This window comes from Alligator mississippiensis, chromosome 1 (genome assembly GCF_030867095.1).
Source record: "Alligator mississippiensis isolate rAllMis1 chromosome 1, rAllMis1, whole genome shotgun sequence".
Taxonomy (NCBI): Eukaryota; Metazoa; Chordata; order Crocodylia; family Alligatoridae; genus Alligator; species Alligator mississippiensis.
The window spans coordinates 236,625,376-236,648,777 of NC_081824.1; the positions used below are offsets into that span (position 1 = coordinate 236,625,376).

The 23,402-nt window shown below is 46.2% G+C and overlaps 1 protein-coding gene across 3 annotated transcripts in view; it reads left to right on the forward strand.

Annotated features, from left to right (window-relative positions):
- Positions 1-23,402, forward strand: part of ATL2 (atlastin GTPase 2) — a 64,842-nt gene that overhangs the window by 20,459 nt on the left and 20,981 nt on the right. For 2 of the 3 annotated variants that reach the window (XM_019480104.2, XM_014598184.3), the window contains exons 2-4: positions 15,383-15,654; positions 21,754-21,888; positions 22,786-22,890. In XM_019480104.2, coding sequence (XP_019335649.1) covers positions 15,383-15,654; positions 21,754-21,888; positions 22,786-22,890 — 512 coding nt within the window. The remainder of the gene's footprint in view (positions 1-15,382; positions 15,655-21,753; positions 21,889-22,785; positions 22,891-23,402) is intronic. The other variant, XM_059720312.1, reaches the window with a different exon arrangement.

Below are 23,402 nucleotides of genomic sequence, written 5' to 3' on the forward strand. Positions count from 1 at the left end.
CAGTCCAGATGAAGAAAATATATTTCTTCCACAATTGCAGAAGAGGCTATTGCTGGTAAAAGCTGGTCTAGTTTTGCTAGTGACTTCCAGTTCAGTGGTGTGATTTCTTTAAAACATCCTCAGCAAGCATATACTACTTATTATGGTTGGCATGATTAATGGGTGATTAGTAGATGCTCATATCATAACTGCTAAAGATGAAAATGGTGCTAAGCATCTGCCCTGGTACTTTGTATTAAGAACATTGGTAAGAAAATTAGGTGGATGGATCCAGCATTTTACTACTGCCTGCAATTTAACATTGATATTGATTTTTTTGGTTTAATGTTTCTTGAAGTCCTTTCCAAACTTGAGCAGCATTTACAATACAGCAGCAATCTTTCTGTAGTTTGTCCAAGGCTATGGAAATGGCATATGTATTGGGCATATCTTCTACATTTAGTCTAAAGAGAAGTTAGTCCCAAATAGGGTCTCTTTTTTGCAACCTGCAGCCATAGCAGTCTTTCCTTCAGTTTCCAGGCCTTGAAATGACAGTAGTGTACATTATACAGAATGTTCTTTTCCTGCGCTGTCTTAAGCCTGGTATTACTTCCTTTCTGTTGCTTGCAGTGCTCCTTACTGTTCCCTCTCCTTCCACACCAAACTTAACAACAAACCTAAGGCTCCTCCCTGTGAAAACCCACTGCACACCCTGCCTCCCCTTCCCCCAACCAATCCATGATTTCTCCTATTGTAACCCCCTGGCCTTGTGTGCTGCAGTATTTTAGTTCAGAGAGAGAGATCAGCATTTCTCAACCCATGGGTCCCAACTCAAAAGTGGGTCACAAGAAGATTTTTAAAGGGTCACTGGGAGGTCTGAGGGAAATGCTACAAGGCTGCATGGAGATGCACACAGCGTGGGGGTGTAGCAAGCATGCAGCAAGGCAGAGGGAGGGGTCCAGATGCAGTGGGGTGGGGAGAAACACTCTGTGGGTCACAGCAAGCTGATAGTTATGCTAATGTGTCCCAGATGAAAGGTTGAGAATCACTGATATAGATAGAGCCCTTGAGAGATTTTCATGCTTTACACTTTTGTATGTAGGCAAAGGGACCAAGAAGGGCCATTTAACTGAAGTACCCAGAACCATTCAGAAGCAGGGGGTTGGTAGTTACTGAGCTTGTTCTAGTTCATGGAAAACAACCTTCCACTTGGGTACAGAATCATAACTATTCATAATTTGAGTTGAGCTGATCAGAGTTCAGGTAGAGAGAATAAAACAGGAATTTGATATCAACCAAGTGGGCTCAGTATCTAATCCTGATCAAGGAGAGCACGCAATGCTATCTACTGGAGTCAGAGGCCAGGTTCCAATACCTGTGATGACTTTGCTGATCCTTTGTATCCAGTGGCATAGTGCAAGGAATGCAGGGGTCTATCAAGTCTTGTATTCTTATAGAAGAAAATCAACCTTTAACTCCAGAGTTTTTATAATTGGGGACCTACTAAATTCACGGTTGCACACAATGTGCAATTGGATAGGCTTTGCTTAAAAACCAACAAAAAACCCACTTACTGGCAAGCAGGGCTTCCCACCCTTTTCTCTGCAGTCCTGGAGCATGGGGTAGAGGTGGAAGGGGGCTGCATGCATCTGGAGGCAGGGAGGCTGCAGGCAGCTTGCACCAAGGTCTGCAGAGCTCTGGCCTGGCTCATTGCACCTGTTCACCTGCCACCAGCAAGGAGCCAGGCTGGGGCTCCACTGACCCCAGTGCAGCCTCCCAGGTCCCTGCCACAGCCAGCCTGGGACCCTGGTGCAGCTGCCCCACTTGGGAAGCCATTAATCCACATTTAATGCATAGATTATTGGCCTCCCCTGTCTCAATGAGAGTAACTAAACTGTAGTTTTGGGCCATCTGGCAATCTATGGAGAGGGATGGGATTTGCCCTGCTGGTGGGCACCTCAACCAATCAGAGGTGTGGTGGTGGTGGTGGTGAGGTGAGGGGGCCCTGCCATATTTGGCCTGCAAAAATGGAGGCCCACCCTGGGATCTGCCCACAGAATTGACCAGCTGCCTCCTTGAGTTCAGTAGACCCCTAGTTATAATAGTGACAAATTTTTACAGTGCATTCAGTCCCTTTAAAAATTAATTTAACTTCAAATTCGTTCATAACTGCTAGTTCCTGGAACTCAAACTTTCCTTCAGTGTTCAAAAAGCTTCTCAAACTTTCTGGCTTGCAGGCAGAAAATTTTTTTCAGTAAATTCCAAGAATTTACACCATACTTCTAAGTAAGCATTTGCCCCTGTGACATTGACTTGATGGGATGATTTTTCCATCACTGAAAGCTCTCAAACTTTTTGACACCAGACCATGATCTCTTAAGGATGGTGTCTCTCTTCAAAAGAAGGCTTTTGCAGTTGTAATTTTTGCTGCTCCTAGAAGATTAGTGATCATTGTCTTAAGACTTTCGTTGCAGATTTTTTTTTTTCAGGAAGGTTAAATGAGGCTGCTATATGGTTTGCTAGTAACTGTCAGCCTCTTACTTCCCCCTCACTGTCTCCAAACTTTTTTTCAGAACTGTTTGTGTTTTTTCAGAACACAAGATGTTTACTGTGGAGCAGACTAACTAGCTCTGCAATAAAGGTCTCATATCTACACCTGTGGCCCTATTAGGTCACAAGAAACTAACTCCACAGCAAGGTAGTACTTGTATACAAGTACTATCCTGCTGCAGAGCTTAACTTCGCAGCACCGTACATGTAAATGCAAATGTGGCTGGCTGAGGCACAGTGGGGCTGCCTGCTGGCTAGCCCTGCACTGGAGCACCCTTATGCCCTAGCTAGCCCCTCCAAAACACGTTGAGCTGGGTTGGAGCAGTCCCAGGCTGGCAGGCTGACTTCCCAAGCCCTCTGCCAGCTGGGGCTGCTCCAGCCTGGTTCAATGTGCTGTGGTTCCAGACACGTGTGTAAATATGGCACCTGAGAGCAATAAACTCTAGTGAAATAAGTGCTGGAGTTTGCTTTGCCTGAATAGTACTTGTAGACATGCCCCATGTGTAGTAGAATCCTTCCAATTAACTGCATTCCCTTCAACATTCACCTGTTCCTGTACCATAAATATGCTTAACTGTAAGTGGGGTGAGATGGTGTTAACACAGGACTTTAAATTTTTTCTTTTATTATCATGCAGATAGATGGACTATTGTCCCATATAGGGTACATCTATACATGCACTTTACTGCAGAGTAGACTAACTGGCTCCACAGTAAAGCATCACAGTCTATACATGTGCCGGTATTAGGGTACAGTAAACTAATTTTAGGTCTGTCATAGGATAGTACTATCCCCAACACTACTAGGGCGCAATAATTTACTTCACCAAAATGCACATGTAGTTACTGACCATGGGTGTACACTGCTCTGCCCCAGGTAAAATTTAGATGTTGCACCTGGGAGCAGTTGACTCCAGCTCAAACTTCCCCAGAATTTATTGTGTTGTATTAATTGCACCCATAGACTTCCATTCTTCAGCACTAATTTGTGATCCAATTTCAATAGCCTGACTTAATCTGTTACATTTCAGTTCCATTAAAATGCAGTGGGAGTTTAGGCATTTTAACACCTCTTTTTGGATTTGACCCATAATGAATGATTAGTATAAGATTACTTATGAAAGGAAGAGTGTACTGTGCTCCTCCAGGCATGAATTTGAAACCTGCTTTTCTGGCTGGATCAAGTTTTCCTTTGTGGCTGTGAAAGGGTATGATTCATCATGATGATAATCCTTCCTATAGTATGTTGAGAGTTTCCCAATATCTTATTAGATGAGCTGAAAAGGACAATTTTGATTCGCCTCCTAGTATTCTGCCAGTAAATGAAATTGAAACTTAATAGGACTTAAACAGGGGAGTAGAGTGACTGTACTTGGGAGCTGGAGGATCTGTTTACCTGAAGGGGTTGTAGAGGAGGATCTACTAATGATCTTGTGCACTTCAAAGAAATGTTACTGTCCCCTGGCTGGTGCTTGGAAGTACCTGCTCCTTTTGAAACAAGTTATCCCAGACAGGTGTGCATTCTTGACTTAATTTTTTTTCTTTCCCCTCTTTTCCTTGTTTGGGAAGCTTCTCTCAAGGTTTTAACTGCTGTTAGAGCCATCTAGGTACAGCCTTTTATTGTATGACAAAGAAGTGTTGCCACCATAAGTGATGAAGCCTACTGGGATGCTGAAGACTATCAAAAGAGAAAAGACTTAATAATACCTTGCACTTGCAGCAAACCTTTTTAACTACTGCTGTTGGAATAATAGATGCAGGCAAGAGATGCCTCTTACTGAGTCTCAGTTGCTCCAGTGATGTTGACTTAAATGATCAAGTTACAAGCCTAACGATTCCAAATAATGAACAAGCTAAATTTTCATGGCATCTGTTGAACCTTTTGCACAGATGGGATGTTTTGTACAAGAATCTGACTGCCTACAGGAGTATAGATATTTTATAGGTTGTGTTAAAGCCTCTCTTCCTTAGCTGGGACTAGATTAGAGAAGGGGATCTAGTAGCTTGAATGTAAAATGGTAATTAAATAAGTATCCATAGTCCAAGAGTCAAGAACCTAAGGGCTCTTTGGCAGGGGGGGATTATCCAGGCTATTTCTTCCCCCCCCCACCCAAAAAAAAAAAAAAAAAGTTTGACCTGTAAAGGACATGGTGTAATATTTTTCAACCTTACTGTCTCCTTTTAGGTACTTAATTATATAAATTCATAGACATTAGGGCTTGAAGGGACCTCATAAGATCGTTGAGTCCAGCCCCCTGCGCAAGGGGCAGGAAGTCAGCTAGGGTCAAAAGATCCCAGCAAGGTAAACATCCAGTCGTGTTTTGTTTTTTTGTTTGTTTTTTCGGGGGTTTTTTTGTGTTGTTTTTGGTTTTTTAAAGTGTCCAGAGTAGGTGCTTGCACCACCTCTGGGGGGGAATTTATTCCAGGCCTTGGGGGCTTAGACAGTAAAGAAATGTTTTCCTTATGTCCAGCCTAAAATGGTCTTGGAGTTTGACTGTTGGACCTTGTCATCCCCTGGGGTGCTCTGGTGAACAGATGTTCCCCCAGATCCTGATGCACACCCCTTATGTACATATAGGGGTGACTTGATGGCAGCCTATAAGTATGTAAATTATGCTATACAAGTGAATACAGGAAACACTCGCCATTCACGGTTTCGAATATTTGCGGTGAGAATATTCAAACCCATGCTCTCTCATAGCTTTCATTAATTAACTGACTTGCTGCCATGGTAAGTGAAGAAGCGCAGCGGCATTTAGTGCTTGTTGTGGATCATGAACTCCTCCGAGCTCGCAGATCAATTGATCTGCCACCCCTTTCCCAGGGAAGTTTTTTTTTTTTTCTCTCTCAAGATTAGTCTTCAGCGAGTCCACCCAGCCTGCTCCTATTCACTGTCTTCCCTCTGCCACTGACGGTGTTTGCGGCAGCTCCGTGCTTGCTGCCAGTGGGCTCCGATGTATTTGCAGATTTCACTATTCGCGGGGATCTCTGGAACAGATCCTGTACATCTTTGTGCTTGGGGTACCTAAGCCTCTAGAAAAAAATTTAAAATGGGGAAACTAATGAGTGCCCAGACGCTACAAGGAATCGCCCAGTGCAAAGTAACTTAAGAGCTGAGGCTTTTTGCCTACCCAAATAATACTAGAATTCTGTGTCTGCCAGTTACTTTTGTTGGTTGGTCTTTAAATGATCTGGCATTTAAAATAGTGTTTTTAGCTATAAGTAACCAACTGTAAACACCAAGTTCTAGTTTTATTTTAACGCTATAGGCTTGGTAGTGTTTTTGAAATGGCCTTGAGACTGTGTATTCACAATATTTGGAAGCAGAAACTTCATGCAGATTAGAATAGAATGTTTGTATTCTTGGAGCTGGCTAACAAGACAGCTTCTAAAAGGAATCCAGGGCCGCTACCATACAACTTTGAATTTTTAGGGTTAGTGGTAAAGTCTTGTACCCAGAGGCAAACGAAATTCATCTGATGCCAAAGCCTTCTTACTTGGAACAGGGTTCAGGGTGTTAAGTTGGGCAGACCATTGATTTTTCAAAGTTAATGGATGTTAGCAAGCATTTGGCAATAAATGGATCAAATAGTAGCAAAAGTGTGCTTGTTTTTGAAAGGGTACCATTAGTTTATATAAACATCACTGTATCCTGTAAATTCATGATGCATTGCAAATGGGTGTTGGAAAATGTCTCCTTATCTTGACCGAAATGACCAGATTGGCAGTCCAAGGGTAAGATTCCTTTAGTTCAGCATTTTGTAATAACCACAAATGCAGTACGGTTGGAGTAGAGCCCAGTCACGGAAGCTCTTCATGCAGGACATGAGGGTTTGTTGGATTATGGTTGTGTACAGATATGTGTATTAAAAGATCACCCTCAACTCCAGAAGATCTACAGGAGCTTGGTATCTTATTATCCCAATTTTATTTGGGCCTGCTGGCCACATAAGCTGTTTTGGGGAGCTATCATGGGCTGGTGAACAGCCCAGAGCCCACACACCCTGTTGCTTCTCCTACCCTGCACCTGCTCTGGACCAGCATGCCCACAATGAGCAGTGGTGGCAACCAGGCAGAAGCTGCTGCTGGGCACAAGAGAAAAGTGACCGCCTCCCACTTGCCATTTCCGGGCCTTCCTTGGTACGACTGTCTGGAGCCTGTGCTTGGGCTGCCCTTTGGCTTCTCTCCACCTGAGGCAACGGTGGTGATGGCGATGGAGATGAGCCATAGGGCAGCTTGGGTGCGGGCTGTAGGCGGCTGCAACAAGAAGGGCCTGGCAGCAATGAGTTGAAAGCAGTTGCTTTTCCCCTGCACCCAGCAGCAACTTCTGCCTGGCTGCTGCTGCCACCAGACATCGTGGGTGGGCAGGTCAGAAGTGGGCATGGGCCAGGCTGAGGTTAGTGTTATGTGTGCTGGTCTGGAGCTGGTCTGTTCCAGTTGGGGCAGGTCCAGGGCAGGCCATGCCAGGGCTGTGTAGGCAGGTCCCTGCCAGTCTCCATGGGGTCAGAGTACAGTTGCAGAGTTGCCCTAGCCCTGCTGCGCACTCAGGTGGCAAGATGCACCATGGGCTAGATGGTTCCCGGGCCAGGCAGGACAGAGGGACCCTCCATGGGTCATACAAAGGCCCTCCACAGGCTGGATCCAGCTCGTGAGCCATATCTTGCCCACCCCCAATCTAACAGATCGTACCTTCATTAGAAAGACTTCTGGTGTGGTATTTGAGCTGTGTCTCATAATGCATTTGGACTGGAGAAGGAGATGCCAACTAGTATGAACCATCGCATGATTTCTGGAAGATGTCCCCTAAATGAAGCTGCCTGTCCTTGAAGAGTTTAACCAAGGGTGCAGAGAGCATTGAGACTGATCCCCCCTCAACAGGGCATATTGGAAGAGGTGTTGAAAAATGACCCAGAACCTGGCCAAAGTGGATTGGGAGCCAATTGATTGTATAGTTCAGATCTTTTTAAGGCAGGCTAGACACATCTAGGGTCTGCCTTCACACCTGCTGTGCAGTGATGTATAAATATATACCTGACCTAGTTCTAGTACTGGTAGCAGTCTAGCCACATAGAACTGCAAGGAGCCTCCTGGACCATTGAGTCCATTTCCCTGTGTTTCCAGATGCTTGTGATCTGAAGGAATTTCCCATATCGCTACTTCCAGTGCCTTGCCTACGGCTGCAAGGAGCACCCACCTCATTAGCATGGACTTAGTGGGTATAGTATCATATTGTGGTTACCCAAGTATATGGGTGGATATAATCTTAGAGTACGCGTTAGAAGCTTCATGGCTGTTGTCACCAGGATGACCAAGGCTTTGATAATGGTTTCAAGTTTTGTAGGTCTTAGGTGCTGCTCTTCAAGAGGTGCTAAATAAAACTTGCTGTTGGCTGTTACTCAGAGGGCACATCTACATGAGACACTTTACTGTACAGTAGACTAATTAGCTGCACAGCAAACGTCTTGCATCTACATGTGCATAGCTGTTAGAATCATAAAATAGGACTGGAAGAGACTGGTAAGGTTGTCAAGTCTGATCCCCTGCTGTGGGCAGGAGGTAGTTGGGCTCAAACGAGCTCAACAAGGTGTTTGTCCCGCATCTTCTTGAACACCTCCAGGGATGGCAACTGCACCACCTCTGCTGGGAGTGTTCCAGATTCTAGATACCCTTACAGAAAAGAAGTTTTTGTCTTTGTCCAGCCTAAATTTTTCCTCAGCTAGCTTGTGTACCTCTTGGGAGAACAAGTTCCAATGGGCCTTTCTGAAAAGTTGTACCCCCTAGATTCATAGTTGTTAGGGTCGGAAGGGACCTCAATAGATCATCGAGTCCGACCCCCTGCATAGGCAGGAAAGAGTGCTGGGTCTAGATGACCCCAGCTAGATGCCTATCTAACCTCCTCTTGAAGACCCCCAGGGTAGGGGAGAGCACCACCTCCCTTGGGAGCCCTTTCCAGACCTTGGCCACTCGAACTGTGAAGAAGTTCTTCCTAATGTCCAGTCTAAATCTGCTCTCTGCTAGCTTGTGGCCATTGTTTCTTGTAACCCCCGGGGGCGCCTTGGTGAATAAAACCTCACCAATTCCCTTCTGTGCCCCCATGATGAACTTATAGGCAGCCACAAGGTCGCCTCTCAACCTTCTCTTGCGGAGGCTGAAAAGGTCCAGTTTCTCTAGTCTCTCCTCATAGGGCTTGGTCTGCAGGCCCTTAACCATGTGAGTGGCCCTTCTCTGGACCCTCTCCAGGTTATCCGCATCCCTCTTGAATTGCGGCGCCCAGAATTGCACGCAGTACTCCAACTGCGGTCTGACCAGCGCCCGATAGAGGGGAAGTATCACCTCCTTGGACCTATTTGTCATGCACCTGCTGATGCACGATAAAGTGCCATTGGCTTTTCTGATGGCTTCGTCACACTGCCGACTCATGTTCATCTTGGAGTCCACTAGGATTCCAAGATCCCTTTCCACTTCCGTGCCACCCAGCAGGTCATTCCCTAGGCAGTAGGTGTGCTGGACATTTTTTCCTCCCTAGGTGCAGCACTTTGCACTTCTCCTTGTTGAACTGTATTCTGTTGTTTTCTGCCCACTTGTCCAACCTGTCCAGGTCTGCTTGCAGCTGTTCCCTGCCCTCTGGCATGTCCACTTCTCCCCATAGCTTTGTGTCATCTGCAAACTTGGACAGAGTACATTTCACTCCCTCATCCAAGCTGCTGATGAAGACATTGAAGAGTATCGGTCCAAGGACCGAGCCCTGCGGGACCCCACTGCCCACACCCTTCCAGGTCGAAACCGACCCACCTACCACGACTCCCTGGGTGCGACCCTCCAGCCAATTCGCCACCCACCGGACTGTGTAGTCATCCAAGTCGCAGCCTCTTAACTCGTTCACCAGTATGGGGTGGGATACCGTATCGAAGGACTTCCTGAAGTCTAAGTATACAACATCCACCCCTCCTGTGTCCAGGCGTTTTGTAACCTGGTCATAAAAAGAGACTAGATTGGTCAGGCATGATCTGCCTGCCACGAACCCATGCTGGTTTCCCCTCAGCATAATTTGTCCTGCTGGGCTCTCGCATATGTGAGCCTTGATAATTTTTTCAAAGACTTTGCCAAGGATCTTGATGTGTTCACCCCCAACATACTTGTAAGTGGCTATCAAGTCACCTCTCAGTCTTCTCTTACTCGGAATGAACAAACCCAGTTCCTGGAGTCTCTCCTCATAGGGTCCATCCTCCAGGTTCCTGATTTTTATGGGTGGCCCTTCTCTGTACCCTTTCAAATTATTCACAACCTTCTTGAAGTCCAGTATCCAGAACTGGGTACAGTACTCCAGCTGTGGCCTCACCAATGCTGAATAGAGGAGCACCCCCCTGGATCTGTTGGCAATGCCTCAGCTGATACATGCCAGAGTTCTATTTGCCCTGCTGGCGAGTATTGTACTGATGGCTCATATTCATCCTCTGGTTGACTGTCACCCCCAGGTCCCTTTTGGGTGCGGTGTCTGTTAGGGCACAGTAGATGGATGCACTGCTGCGCAGTAATCAGTAGACACTGACCCAGGAGTAAATTGCACCTGGTCAGCTCAGCTAGCAGGGGGCCACACTCTTGCCTGCTGCTGAGTGACATGGCTTGGCAGCGCTAGGTGCAGGAGCCTTGTGGTGGAGCCAGCTTCTCTGTTGCATAACAGAGCCACCCAGAGCCTTGGACTGACCTCCATGCTCCCTGCCATCCTGGGGCTGCTCTCAGGCACTGTGGCAGGCTGTTGGTGCCTGATGGTTCCATCTGCTCCCTGGGCCTGAGCCTGGTGCCACCTGCTGTCACCTGACTAGCCTGCTCCAAGCAGGTGCCATGTTGGGCCCTGCGCCCACTGACACCTAGGGATAGGGGCCCACCTGGACCCACAAGATAGCCAACCTCATGCCAGCTGGGGGGACGTTGAAGTCCCAGCGGCAGTTCTCCTACGCCACATGGGTCAGTACCTGCCTCTCTGAATGGCCTAGCAGATACCAGTGTACCAGCCACAAGTGCTGGGTGAAGGCCATGAGGGCACAATGGGTCCGGATCTTTGACCACAATAGACAGTCCAGGGTTGTGCCCAGAACCATGACCTTCTGCTGAGAGCTTGATAGGATCCTGGTCCTTGTGGACCCTGGCAAGACCCTGCATGTCTTCAGCAGCACAGGCGGGGTGTAGGAACCAGTGGCAGGGGCTGCAGGCCAGGCAGACTCCAGGGGAGGGCACCTTGGGGCTCCTGTGCCAGGTCCCAGCACACTTGATGCCCTCAGCCTCTCTCGCCACCTTGGCTTGCATTGCCCAGCTGGACATAATCTCTACAGGCAGGAACAGCATCCAACTGCTGGGAACAGCTGCTCCATCTGCCCGGTAAGCCCCTGCACAGGGAGGAGGGCTTGTGGGGAGAGGAGGCACTGTGGCCACCTATGCCCAGGGCTGCATATCTGGAACCAGGGGCCCTGCACAGGGTGTGAGGGGCCCTCCCCTCTACCAGAGTTCTTTGCTTCCCCTCCCCAATTTTCAGGGAGTCTCAAGGCAGTTCAGCACTTCATTGAGTGCCCAGCTGGCTCTCTCCTGAGTTGCTGCTCCTGCCCTTGACTACCAGAACCCCAGTGGGCTCCACAGGCCTGGTGGCATGGGAGTGAAGTGCCAAGTCTTTTGGGGTGGGGGTCAGAGTTGCTCCAGAGTTGCTGCGGCAGCTGCTGGTAGGGGTCAGGTATGGCCCGGCCTGGGTAGGGTACAAGGAAGGCAGGCTGCCTGGGACAAACAGCCTGTCTGCCCCTGCTGTGGAAGCAGGCAAGGAAGGCTTGCCTGGCAGCTGCCCATTAAAAGGACCACCCAGGCAACTTGCCATAGTCCTTGGCTGCCTGTGCATGCACAGTCCCTGAATTGAGGGTGACCAGTGCACAGCCCCTCTATATAGTGCCTGTTATCTCTGAAATGTTGCACTAACAATGAGTCTCTCCTTGTTCTACAGAACCAGCTGCTGGATTCAGGGGCGAACCACCTGGAGGTAGGGGCAATGGGCCCACAAGGATGCCTCCAGCCTCTGCAGGTGTGCTTGGCTTGCACCAGCTGTATCGGCACTGGAGTCAAGATGCAAATGGCTCTCCTCAAGTGGCTGGTCATCCTCTCCAAGGAGTTGGCTCAGAGTTGAGTTAAGCCTGGTGCTGCAGGTACCACAGGATCTGGGAGGCCTTGGAGTTGATGGAGTGTGAGGCCCATGCAGTGGATCACAAGGATCACATGGTGCACCACACCCTCCTGCAGGGGCTAATGGAGGAGCAGTACATGGAAGCAGTTGGCAACGCGTAGGGGGTGCACATGGGTGCACGTGCACCCCCTAAGATTGGCCACTGGTGGTGCCTGTGGGCAGTTGCCACTCGCCACCCCCCTCTCTGCTGACAGCACTGGCAGTGTCTGCGGGTGGTCACTGATTTTTTTTTTTTTGTCGCAGATACCAGTGGTAGTGGACAGCAGGTGGCCCCCACCTCCCTGCTACCCACACCGGTGTGGATGCCTGTGGGCAGTCTCTACTTGGCCCGCCCCATTGCCAACTTCAGCATAGCTGCCTGTGGGAGTTACCCGCTCGCTGCTGTCATGCCCCCACCACTGCCTGTGGGCAGTTGCTGTGCCGTCTTGGGAGGCACGAAGCATTCATGGGTGGAAGTGTGCTGAGCAATGGCTGCCAGCACAGAACCAGCATCAGCCTGTCATTTGAGGTGGTGCTGGCTCTGGAGGTGTCTGTTTCTACTCCTGGTGTCCTGGTCCCTGATAATCTATGAATCTACAGGTGGCTATTAGGGGCTGGAAGGGGCCTTGTAGATCACTGGGTCCAGTTTCCCTGCACTAGGCAGGAAAAGATGACTGGGGTCAAGTGACCCCAGCGAGGTAATTGTGAAGACTTCCAGGGTAGGTGACTGCACTACCACCGGAGGCAATTTATTCCAGTGTGGACCCCTTGACCGTGAAGGAATTTTTACTGGAATTGAGCCTGGAGCGACCTCCCAGGAGTTTGTATCCTTTGCTCCTGGTCTTCCCCAGGGGTGTCCTGTTGAACAGCTGTTCACAGAGTTCTTGATGTACTCCCCTGATGTAGCAGTAAGCTGCTACCAAGTCCCCTCTCAGGCTTCTTCTGTAGGCTGAAGCCCAACTCCCTCAGCCTCTCCTTATATAGCTTGTCTTGCAATTTCCTGATCATATGGTTGGCTCTTCTCTGGACCCTCAAGTTTCTTCCACATCCTTATTGAAGTGTGGTACCCAGAACTGGATGCAGTACTCCAGCTGCAGTCTCACCAGTGCAGAGTACAGTGGGAGTATCACTTCCTTAGTTTTGTAGGCTTGCTTTGGGCTTGCCAGTGGGTGTAGCAGGAGGTGCAGCACCATCTGCACTGGGCAGGGTCCCTAGCCCTTGTTCCCGATCCTGGCCACCCTGGTGCCCAGGCCTCTCGCTTCATCTGCCATTTATCCCACCTCCATGTGGCCCCACCACAGGCACTTCCCAATCGGGGACTGGCTCCCCATGTTGGCCCGGGCCCTGTGGAGGAGGAAAGGGAGTGGGCTGAGCAGGCTGGACATCACCCACCTTTGCCCCTGTGCCAACCTCTGGCCCACCAGCGTTGCTGTGGCAGCATCCAGACCCAAGGTGGTTTTGGAAGAGTTTAGGGTGCTGGGAGCTTCCCTCAAGACTGTATGTCATAGGTACCTCTCCCCCACTGTTCTCCCCCAACCCTGTCAATAGGCAGTAAATGGTTTCATAGGGTTAAGGGTGCTCCATTGGTGCACATTGGGGTTGTGGGGGAGGGGAGCTGTCTTGTGTTGTGGAGGGAAATAAAAGTTGATTTTCTACAAACTGTCTGTAATGTGTGTGTGGTGTGTTCTTTTGGTTGCACTGTGGGCCAGGGGTCTTTGGGTGGCTGCCCAGGTGCCTTACTGCAGGGGATGGAGGAGGAGGCTGTCAGTGAGCACCTCGGCAGCCATGGCATTGTGCCTGCAAGGGAATGGTGAGGAGTGTCCATGACATGCTGGGGACAGGCTCCTGGGACAGCATCCTTGAGGCCTGTGTCAGCAGGCTGCAGACTACTTGGGGCCCCAAAAACATGTGGCTGGGGACCAACATACAGGGCAGCCTTTTAGAGAGCAGGGCTGGCATCTGGGCAGCTGCGGCTGGAGCCTGGAGTTCCCTGTAGTTGCTTTAGGGGGCAGGGCAGGACAGGAGTAGTCCTGGCCTAATTTGCTTCCTTGCTCAGTTTGCTTCTGACTTGGGCTAAGCCTGGTATTATCCTACTGCAGAGCAATTTGCTCCACAGTTTATGCATCTGCATTAATTGCATGTGTTCCATGCTTGGGGTGCCTTTGCATACAAGATTGTTTGGTCTGACATTCTTTACTTGCTGAAGAATTTGAATTGGAAATGATAGCTTGAGACTGACATGGGTTGTGGCTTTTTTCCCCTACCCCTTATTGTTGTAGAATGGAATGTTGAGTCTTAAGTTGTGTTTTGTTTTGTTTTTTTTTTATGTGCTAGATTTGGCTGCTGTTAGTAATATTTGTAGAATTTTTGTTTCAGAATGTATGTATGTGTATATATTCCTTTTTATCTTGTAGTAGGCCAGACAACATGCACATTAGAAAACTGTTTTTGAGCTATTGGGTATTTTTTATTTCCAAAGACCTCCTTCCTTTCATAAACTGTATATATTAATCCTTCACTCAAGGTGCTTACATTTTTTTTCCATCTCCCCTATCCCACAGTGGCTTTGAAATCACTTCATCATTTTGATTCCTGCTTGGCTTTTGCTTACATATCTGATAGCTTTAGGATATATCTATAAACATCTGTAGCAATCCAACTTCTATTCTGTGAGAGCGCTTCTAGCTCTGAGATGTCCAATACTTAGCTAAGTATTAACAAGGTAGTTTCTTGGCACTTCAAATACACTGCTTGTTTGCCAAATTTTCCAATGCACTTGAGGATGAAAATGAATAGTGTGTGGGGATTGGAAAGAAAAATATATAAAATGAAACACAGGGTTTCATTGCAGTGCAGCCCTGGAAACCATACTAGATAACATTCAGGTCTCTACTTTTAGCAAACAAATCTGTCAAAGTTGGACTGTCCCATCTGTCCATAAATATAGAAAAATATTGTTTTAAAAATGGCAGGTTTGTCTTTGTCACACTAGTTAATTTCAAAGTTAATTTTAACTTTTTTTTCTTAATAAGGAGAGAGGAAAGGCCATCAATAGAAGCTGTATTTCTTAAGGACACTAATGTTTAATGCTGGAAAGATCTGGGTACATGTATTTCTTTAAGAATGCTCAGGTGAGATGGGGTTATGCTCTGTAATGTTATGGTCAGTGCTTATGGAATAGGACACAGAAAAGTGTAGAAGACTTACGTTACCAGGGGTGATATCCATATGGTACAAAACTTTTTTTTTATTTTTATAAGTGGCCCATAATGACGTAAAGTACCTGCAGACTCATTTATAGTGATATGATAGTTTCTTGGTAGGTGCTTCACTAAAGCTTGTAATGGAAAAAGTATGTAAACCAGGGCAACATTTTTGGGTAGACTGCCGAAAACACTCTCAACCTTAACTTGTAAGATGTTGGGATGGCAGGGGAGCCACGAGGAGCCCAATCCTTGCTGTGGCAGTGCAGCCCCAGCCCCCTCCTTGCCATGTACTCTGAGGTGCACGTACCAAGGAAAATGCCTTTGCAGGCCACTCTGGCACCCATGGCTGGGGTTGCCTACCCCTGATGTAAACAATCTTCAGTTCTGCCGATGCAGTTTCATATTACTCATCAGTGGACTCACTTTTGTTTTGTAATGTTAATTTCCAGGTAAGCATTTTGAGGAGGACGATGACCTAGTTGACTCTGATGCCGTGGTTGATTCAGATGATGAAGTGGATTTGAAGAAGCCACGACCAATACAAATTGTTCTTGCTCATGAAGATGATCACAACTTTGAACTAGATGAAGAGGCACTGGAAAACATTTTGCTTCAGGAACACATAAAAGATCTTAATATAGTAGTTGTATCTGTAGCAGGAGCTTTCCGCAAAGGGAAATCCTTCTTACTGGACTTCATGCTTAGATACATGTACAACAGGGTGAGTAGCTGAGGATCTTTCCTCCAAAAGGAAAATTTGTGTAACTTATCCCCTTGAAAGTAAGAGGGGTGGCGCGGGGTGCGGTGTGTAATACAGCATGCACACCCCTCTCCATCTTCATACTCCAGGAATATTGACCTAATTGCCCTTGCAATATTGATCTTCCATTCCAAAAGACATTCAGGTAATTTATCATAATCTAACCCAGTAGTGGCATGGGGAAGAGAAGTGACGGAGTGGTTCTAACATTGCATTGCACATGATGGCCGTGCTGTAGAAGTTTGAGAAGAGTGAGCAAATTGACGTTCAAGGTTTTGACCAAGCAAACAGTGGTATGATAGTATCTTCACATTTTATTGTCTGATGGGTCTCATGCTTTTAAGACCAATATGTAGCATTTTTTTATCCGTGATAGCCCCCTCTTTCTCTTCTTCTACCCCTTCCCCCCAAACCAACCAACCCACCCAAATTAAAACAAAAACAAACCTGCTGGACACAGACAGGTGTACTCTTCTAAAATAGGCTTACTGAAGAACTCCAGTGAACAATGAAGTTGTTGCTGGACCCCCTCCTCTTCTGGACTTAAAGCCATTGACTAACAAGATATGATGTATGGTGTAAATTGTGCCTTTTTGTAGGTGCTAGGAAGAGGACAGAATTACCTTTCAGCCCACCCTATGAAGCTTTGGGCTGTGAGGATGGTGATGTGGGGACTGTGCAAACAAATATTTGGATTGGCTTTTTATTTTGCTCACTGTAGTATGGGTGCTGTCTCCTGTTGTTCCTTGTAAAGTTATTTAATTCTTTATCATTCCGTTGTTCCCCAGAGTTAGGAATTACAGGAGTAAAATTGATCAGTATTTTGTTTAATTTCAGTTTTTTCTGTGATTGTAGGATTAAAAAAAAAAAAAATTAGGGTTGGAAGGGGCCTTGAGAGGTCATCTAGTCCAACCACCTGCTCAAAGCAGGGCCATCCCCAACTAGATCATCCCAGCCAAGGCTTTGTTTAGTCAGGTCTTAAAAAGCTCCAGGGATAGAGATTCCACAGCCTCTCTGGGTAACCTGTTCCAGTGCTTTACTACCCTCCTAATGAGATAATTCTTCCTAAACATGGTTTGCTGCGACTTGAGACCATTGCTTCTTGTTTTGTCATCTGCCACCACTGAGAACAGTACAGCTGAAGACTGTTATTACTAAATCTCCTCTGTCTTCTCTTTTTCTAGATTAAATAAACCCAGTTTCCTCAGTCATATTCCCCAGCCCCCTAACCACTTTCACTGCCCTTCACTGGACTCTAATTTGTCCATATCCTTTCTGTAGCAGGGGGTGCAAAACTGAACACGGTACTCCAGACGTGGCCTCTCCAATGCTGAGTAGAGGGGAATAATTATTTCCCTTGATCTGCTGGCAATGCAGCTCAGCATGCTATTAACCTTCTAAGTAGCAAGGGCATGTGGGTGGCTCATTTGGCTTGCTGTCTACTGTACCCTCCAGGTACTTTTCTGCATAGCTGTTGCTTAGCCAGTTGGTCCCCCAGCATGGGATTGTTCCATCCTAAGTGCAGGACTGCACTTGTCCGTATTGAACTCCATGAGATTTCTTTTGGTCCAATCTTGCAATCTGTTGAAGTCTCTCTCTAAACCTACCCTCCTGCATATCTACTTCTCCCCCCAGCTTGGTGTCATCTGCAAACTTGGTGAGGGTGCACTCCATCCCATCTTCCAGGTTGTTGATGAAGACCTGGAACAAAACTGGCCCCAGGATTGACCTCTGGGGCATTCCACTTGATACCAGCTGCCAACTAAACATTGAGCCATTGACTACTATCCTCTGAGCCTGATGCTCCAGCCAGTTTTTCTATCTACCTTACAGTCCATTCATGCAACCTGTACTTCCTTAGCTTATTTACAATAATGTGGGAGATGGTATCAAAAGCCTTGCTAAAGCCAAGGTATATTACATCTACTGCTCTCCCCACATCCACAGAGCCAGTCATCCTGTCACAAGGTAATTGGGTTGGTCAGGCATGACTTTCCCTTAGTAATTCCATGCTAACTGTTCCTAAACACCTTCTCCACCAAGTGCTTAGAAATGGATTCCTTGAGGACCTGTTCCATGACCCTTCCAGTGACTGAGGTGAGGCTGGCTGGTTTATCATTCCCTGGATCCTCCTTACCTTTAAAGATGGCTACTGTTTGCCCTTTTTCCAGTCATCCAGGACCTTGCCTAGTTGCCATGAGTTTTCAAAGATGATGGCCAGTGGTTCTTCAGTATCATCAGTCAACTCCCTCTGCACCCTCAGGAGCATCCCATCTCGCCCTACGGACTTTTACAGGTCCAGCTTCTCTAAATAGTCCGTAACCTGTTCTTTTGCCACTGGCTGCTCACCTCTTCCCCAAACTGCTGCCTAGTGCAGTAGTCTTGGAGCTGACCTTGCTTGTGAAGATTCATGTGAAAAAGGCATTGTGAGTACTTCAGCCTTTTCTGCATCCTTTGTCACTAGGTTGCCTCCCCCATTTAGTAAAGGACTCACATTTTCCCTGATCCTCCTCTTGTTGCTGACATACTTGTAGAAACCCTTATTACCTTTCACATCCCTTGCTAGCTGCAACTTCAATTGCACTTTGGCCTTTCTGACTTCATCCCTGCATGCCTGAGCAATGCTCATTCCTCCCTAGTTGTTTGTGTAGGTTTCGACTTCTTATAAGTTTCCTTTGTGTTGTAACTCACTGAAGAGTTCTCTGATAAGCTAATATTCTGCCATACTTGGTAGTCTTCCTACACGTTGGGGTGGTTTGTTCCTGCACTCTCAGTAAGTCTTCTTTAAAGTACAGCCAACTCTCCTGGACTCCTCTTCCCCTCAGACTGGCTTCCCAGGGGATCCTGCCCATGAGTTCCCTGAGCATGTCAAAGTCTGCTTTTCTGAAGTCTGGTGTCCTTACTTTATTGCTCTTCCTTTTTCCTATGGATCCTGAACTCGGTCATTTTGAGATCGCTGCTGCCCAAGTTGCCATCTACTACATTCCCCACCAATTCTTCCCTGTTTGAGCAACAGGTCAAAAAGAGCACAACTTCAGTTGGCTGCTCCAGCACTTGCATGGGGAAGTTGTCCCTGACATCCTCCAAAAGCTTCCTGGGCTGCCTGTATACTGAAGTATTGCCCTCCCAGAAGATGTCAGAGTGGTTGAAGTGCCCCATGAGAACCAGGGCTTGTGATCAGAAAACTTACACTAGCTCTCTGGCAGAAGCCTCATCCATGATACTTTTGGCCCAAAGAGGATAAGATGCAATCCCTAGCTCTTATACAAAAACAGGAGAAATGCCCCATAGCATGGGCTACAAGTACTTCTTCATTTGGGAAGGCAAATAATGTTGCCCCACTGGTCCAGCTAGCAATGTTATGCTCTGCAAATGATTGCAAGAAATGCACCAAGATTGCAGTAGGGTAAATATGGGCCTGCAAGTTGTGCAACTCTTTTCAGATTTTGCTTTGCTTTTTTTTTCTGGATCAAATAAAAATGCAAATTTAGCTGCTCAGTGATTTGGTCAGTACTACATATATTAGCAGTCTGTCAAAGTATCCTTCTGCCAAAATGAGTACCACACTTTAAACTAGTGCTGTGCAGAGAAACTACTAACTTTTTACATGTTGCTGACTTGCTCTACATATGTGCCCTGAGTCTCTCTGCCTACTAGAGTTGGATCATGCTAGGGCCTCCTTCCACCACAAAATAATGGGAACAATGGTTGAACCTTGGGCATATCTTTATGAATGTGAATTGGAGCAATGTTTTGGGCTTGAAATAAGCATGATGACATACACAAGTAATATGATGTAGGGAAATGAATATACAACATTACAGAAACTTACTATGTAGCCATAACAAAAAAAAAAAAAAAGCTTTATAAATGGAGGTCAGTAAAGGGAATAATGTAGTATAGTTTTTAAAATGGTGGTTTAAGAGCAACTGGATATATTTTTTGTGTGTGGATTTTTTAGTCTTCCCGAAGATTGTTACCAGTAAACAAATTTGCTTTTAAGGATTGACATGTTGACTGCCCCTGTGTTCAAGAACTTTACATCTGTGCTTACTGGTCAGTAGTCAGCTAGGGCTCTTATCACTCATGTATAAATGAAACTACTGTAATAACAATTCCTTGCCAAGCTTAGGGGGTCTTGGTGGCATGGGGGTGTGATTTATATATGTAGATTAAGGTTAATGGGTTTTTGGCAGTGACTTCAAAGGGGCCAGCATTTCATAGCAAATGAATAACCTTGGCGCTACAAGTAAAACAACTTTGTTAAGATCCAGTTATGAAGGCCGCCTTCCTTAGTTTGGTTAAATGCACCAGGGCACTTATTTCCTCTTCAGAATCAGTTGCTGGATGCAGATCTGTTAGATGGAGTAACAATTTAATTTGGCATGGTGAATACTAAGGATGTGCCATAGCCTAGCCACAAGTCATTTTACAGACTTTATGCATACCATTTTGTCTAATCTACCATGTCAGAGTCCAATCCTGAGCAAAACTGTTCTGCACTTGTATTATCTTCAAATATTATATTCATTTGCAGAAGAAAAGACATACTGGTGACAGTCTTCTGTTCAGTATTGCCTGAAAACCAAAGTCCCAGTGCAGGAGGCAAAGGGCTGCGTGCATTTAGTATTATTAACAGGAGTCCTATGCATTGCAGCTCCTCCTCCTCCGCCCCCTCCCCCCCTGCATGTCAGTCTCCTACTTTGAGAAGCTGGTGGATGATTTGAACTGTTTACAGTTGCCACATCAGAGATCTTGTCACCTGGCTGAAGTCCAGAGAAATAACTCTTTATTCTAGCCTCAACAAGAATACTCTGGATGTTGAGCAGAGTTGTACTGCAAGGCTATCTGTATACTACTGGTGCAGGATTTTTTGGTTACAGTGCTTTGGAACCTGATGCAGTGTTGGAAATGGAGAATACTGCAACCAAGCAGTTGAGTGCCTTTTATCCAGCTTGCTTGATTCAAGCTACTTCTGTTACTTGGAATGGCAATTTCTGTCTCATGGACCTTGCAGGTTGTGGTTGCAGCCAGGAGGATGTTGACAGACTTGTTCTGAGAGTCCTCAGTTCTATTGTTCTTAATATTAGTTCAGCTTAAGTGGAATGAATACTACTTCTCTTCTGAGTTTTTAGATTGGTATCCTGTTTGCCCTCATTACACCAGTGTTTGTAGAAGCATGTTTGTTTTGTTTTTGTTTGAGCAGTCAAAAATGTGTGCTGCTGTTCTTATGCCAATGAACTCTCTCTTAATCCTTAAACCAATGCCTTGGCTAAGTTTGTGTGGTGCACTTGTATCTTTATGATTTACTACTTTAACTGAGTTTTACCATCTATGTCAGGGTCATGTGAGGGCATTTTGCTCAGCACACCATAGCCATCCTGGGCTCTGGGCAGCTGCAGCAGGTGGTGGGCAGGCTGCAAACAGCTGCACCAGGCTCCAGAGCACTAGTACCGGCTTTGTGCAGGTGGTGACTTCACATGCGCCTTGGGGTACATGGCAGAAAAGGGGTTGGGACTGCATAACCCCAGCCCCTCCCCCACTGTCTGCCTGGAGGACCACATGTAGCTGTTGCCAACTATGGGGATTGGGTCTCTTGCAACTCACCCATGGTCTACCCCTGATGCACTAAGTTGAGGTGTAGGTCAGGGCTGAGGTGTTTTTGGCACTCCAGCCAAAAATGTTGCTGACCCCTGATCTATCTCTTCTAGAAAATTACTTTATGTACCACAGTTAGTCTCCTGTTCTTCCTCCCCCTCTTCCCACACACAATGTGCATGAACAACTTGGTACTTTGAGAGGTATAAATGTGCAGCCTTACTAGCCAGATTTCTAAAAGGCCGCAGTGAAGAATGCCTGAGCCTCATAGGGGACAAAAAGCTTGTGCATGCAGTTGTCAAACCTCTGATACAGCTGCAACAGCCTCATGTTTTATGCTTTTTGTACCATTTGACATCTTTTTCCCTAAAAGAAAACTAGAAAAGTATATGAAAGTCTATTGAAGTATCATTCTAGAAGATCTCTCTGGTATTGAATTAGCTTGTGCCTCTTGCTTCACAGAACTCTGCATGTTGGATAGGTGGAAGCAATGAGCCACTGACTGGGTTTACATGGAGAGGTGGCTGTGAAAGAGAAACTACAGGCATTCAGATCTGGAGTGAAGTGTTTATAATTGACAAGCCTAATGGGACAAAGGTAAATTTATGTGGCTTAAGTGGGATTTCTGCTTTATAGCTCTTATGAATTTAGTTGTAATGCTTGTTGTGAATTCAGCAATTACATTTTTATTTGTATAGATATACCTTTTCTATTCAGTCATGAGACAAAATAAAAAAATTCTAGTTCCAGTTTCTAGTCCCAAAAATTCTACCACAATGTACTTCAAAGCTGAACATACTAGCAAGATTTTTTTTTTTTAATGAGAATGAGTTAATTTTTAAAGAATTTTGAACATGGTGTAGTAATTCACATTCCAGTGAATTGTACATATGACCATAAATGCCAAGAGGCCAAGCTTAAAATATATATGAAGTTGATAGGTTCTTGTACAACTTGATTGCTTCCTAAATTGGCCACTTCTAATGGAAAAGAGACATGGCCATTCAGCTTTGTGCAGCCTTTTTACTGATGTACTGAATAGCTTAAGAATTGCGCACACAGCAGAGCTGGTAGGTGTTCAACTATGAGTATAAGACTTATAAATAATTTATGCCATAAACCTTTCCTTTTCATATGTAGTCCTAATCAGTAGTGCAGGATTGGTAGTGCTGGAGCCCTGAAATTGCAGGCTGAAGTCAGGTGTTCTGCCTTGTTAGAGTGCCTCAGCCTGGACCAAGGGAAGCTGTTTGGGGGGGAGAGGATAATGCTGTAGTTGATTCTTGGCCTCTGCAGAATGCCAGAGGATGTGACCTTTTAGGACTGGTTCCTGAGTTGTTGGACACCTTTTCCCTGGGAGTTGGGCTGAGACTGTCTGCTTGCTTTATTGAGCCTCCAGAGGGGCAGTGTGTGTCATTATTGGGACTGGGTCTGACCAACAACCAGGAGGTAAAAACATACATCAGTTAACTATTGCTACTTTTCAAAAATCTTTAGGTTGCTGTACTACTCATGGATACCCAAGGTGCCTTTGATAGCCAATCCACTATCAAAGACTGTGCAACGGTATTCGCTCTGAGCACCATGACGAGTTCTGTCCAGGTGAGACCAGCTGTGCTGACACAGTGACATAGCTGACAATAGTGGCAGCACAATCTCTGGTTTTAGATTGCTTCTTCAGTGCATCTCTTTTAACACTGCAAAAGTTGGGCTTTGTTTTTAAAATACTCCTTTGATTTCAATGACTTGTTGTAGGTGAAAACATGGACCTCTTTGGAAGTGAGATTCCTATATTGTGTCCAGTGTTAGCCTCACTGCTGACTGACTTAAAAAAAATAAAATAAAGGGGGGTGGGGTGGGAGAGAGAGAGACAAAGTATGATATAGTAGTACCTCCATTTAGATGCATGGCAGAAATCTTATAGCTCTCCCTGCCTATAATCGAGGCTTGTGGTCTCTTAACTGGATCAGCACTTGTGCAGTTAATCTTGTTGTTAGATTGTTTACAGTATGCCCAAGAAAAAACTTCTTTTAGATTGTAGCCTAAACTTTCAAAGTGCCCCCCTCCCCCCTGTCTAAGTTGGAAAATATAGGCCTGTTTGCATATGCATGTGT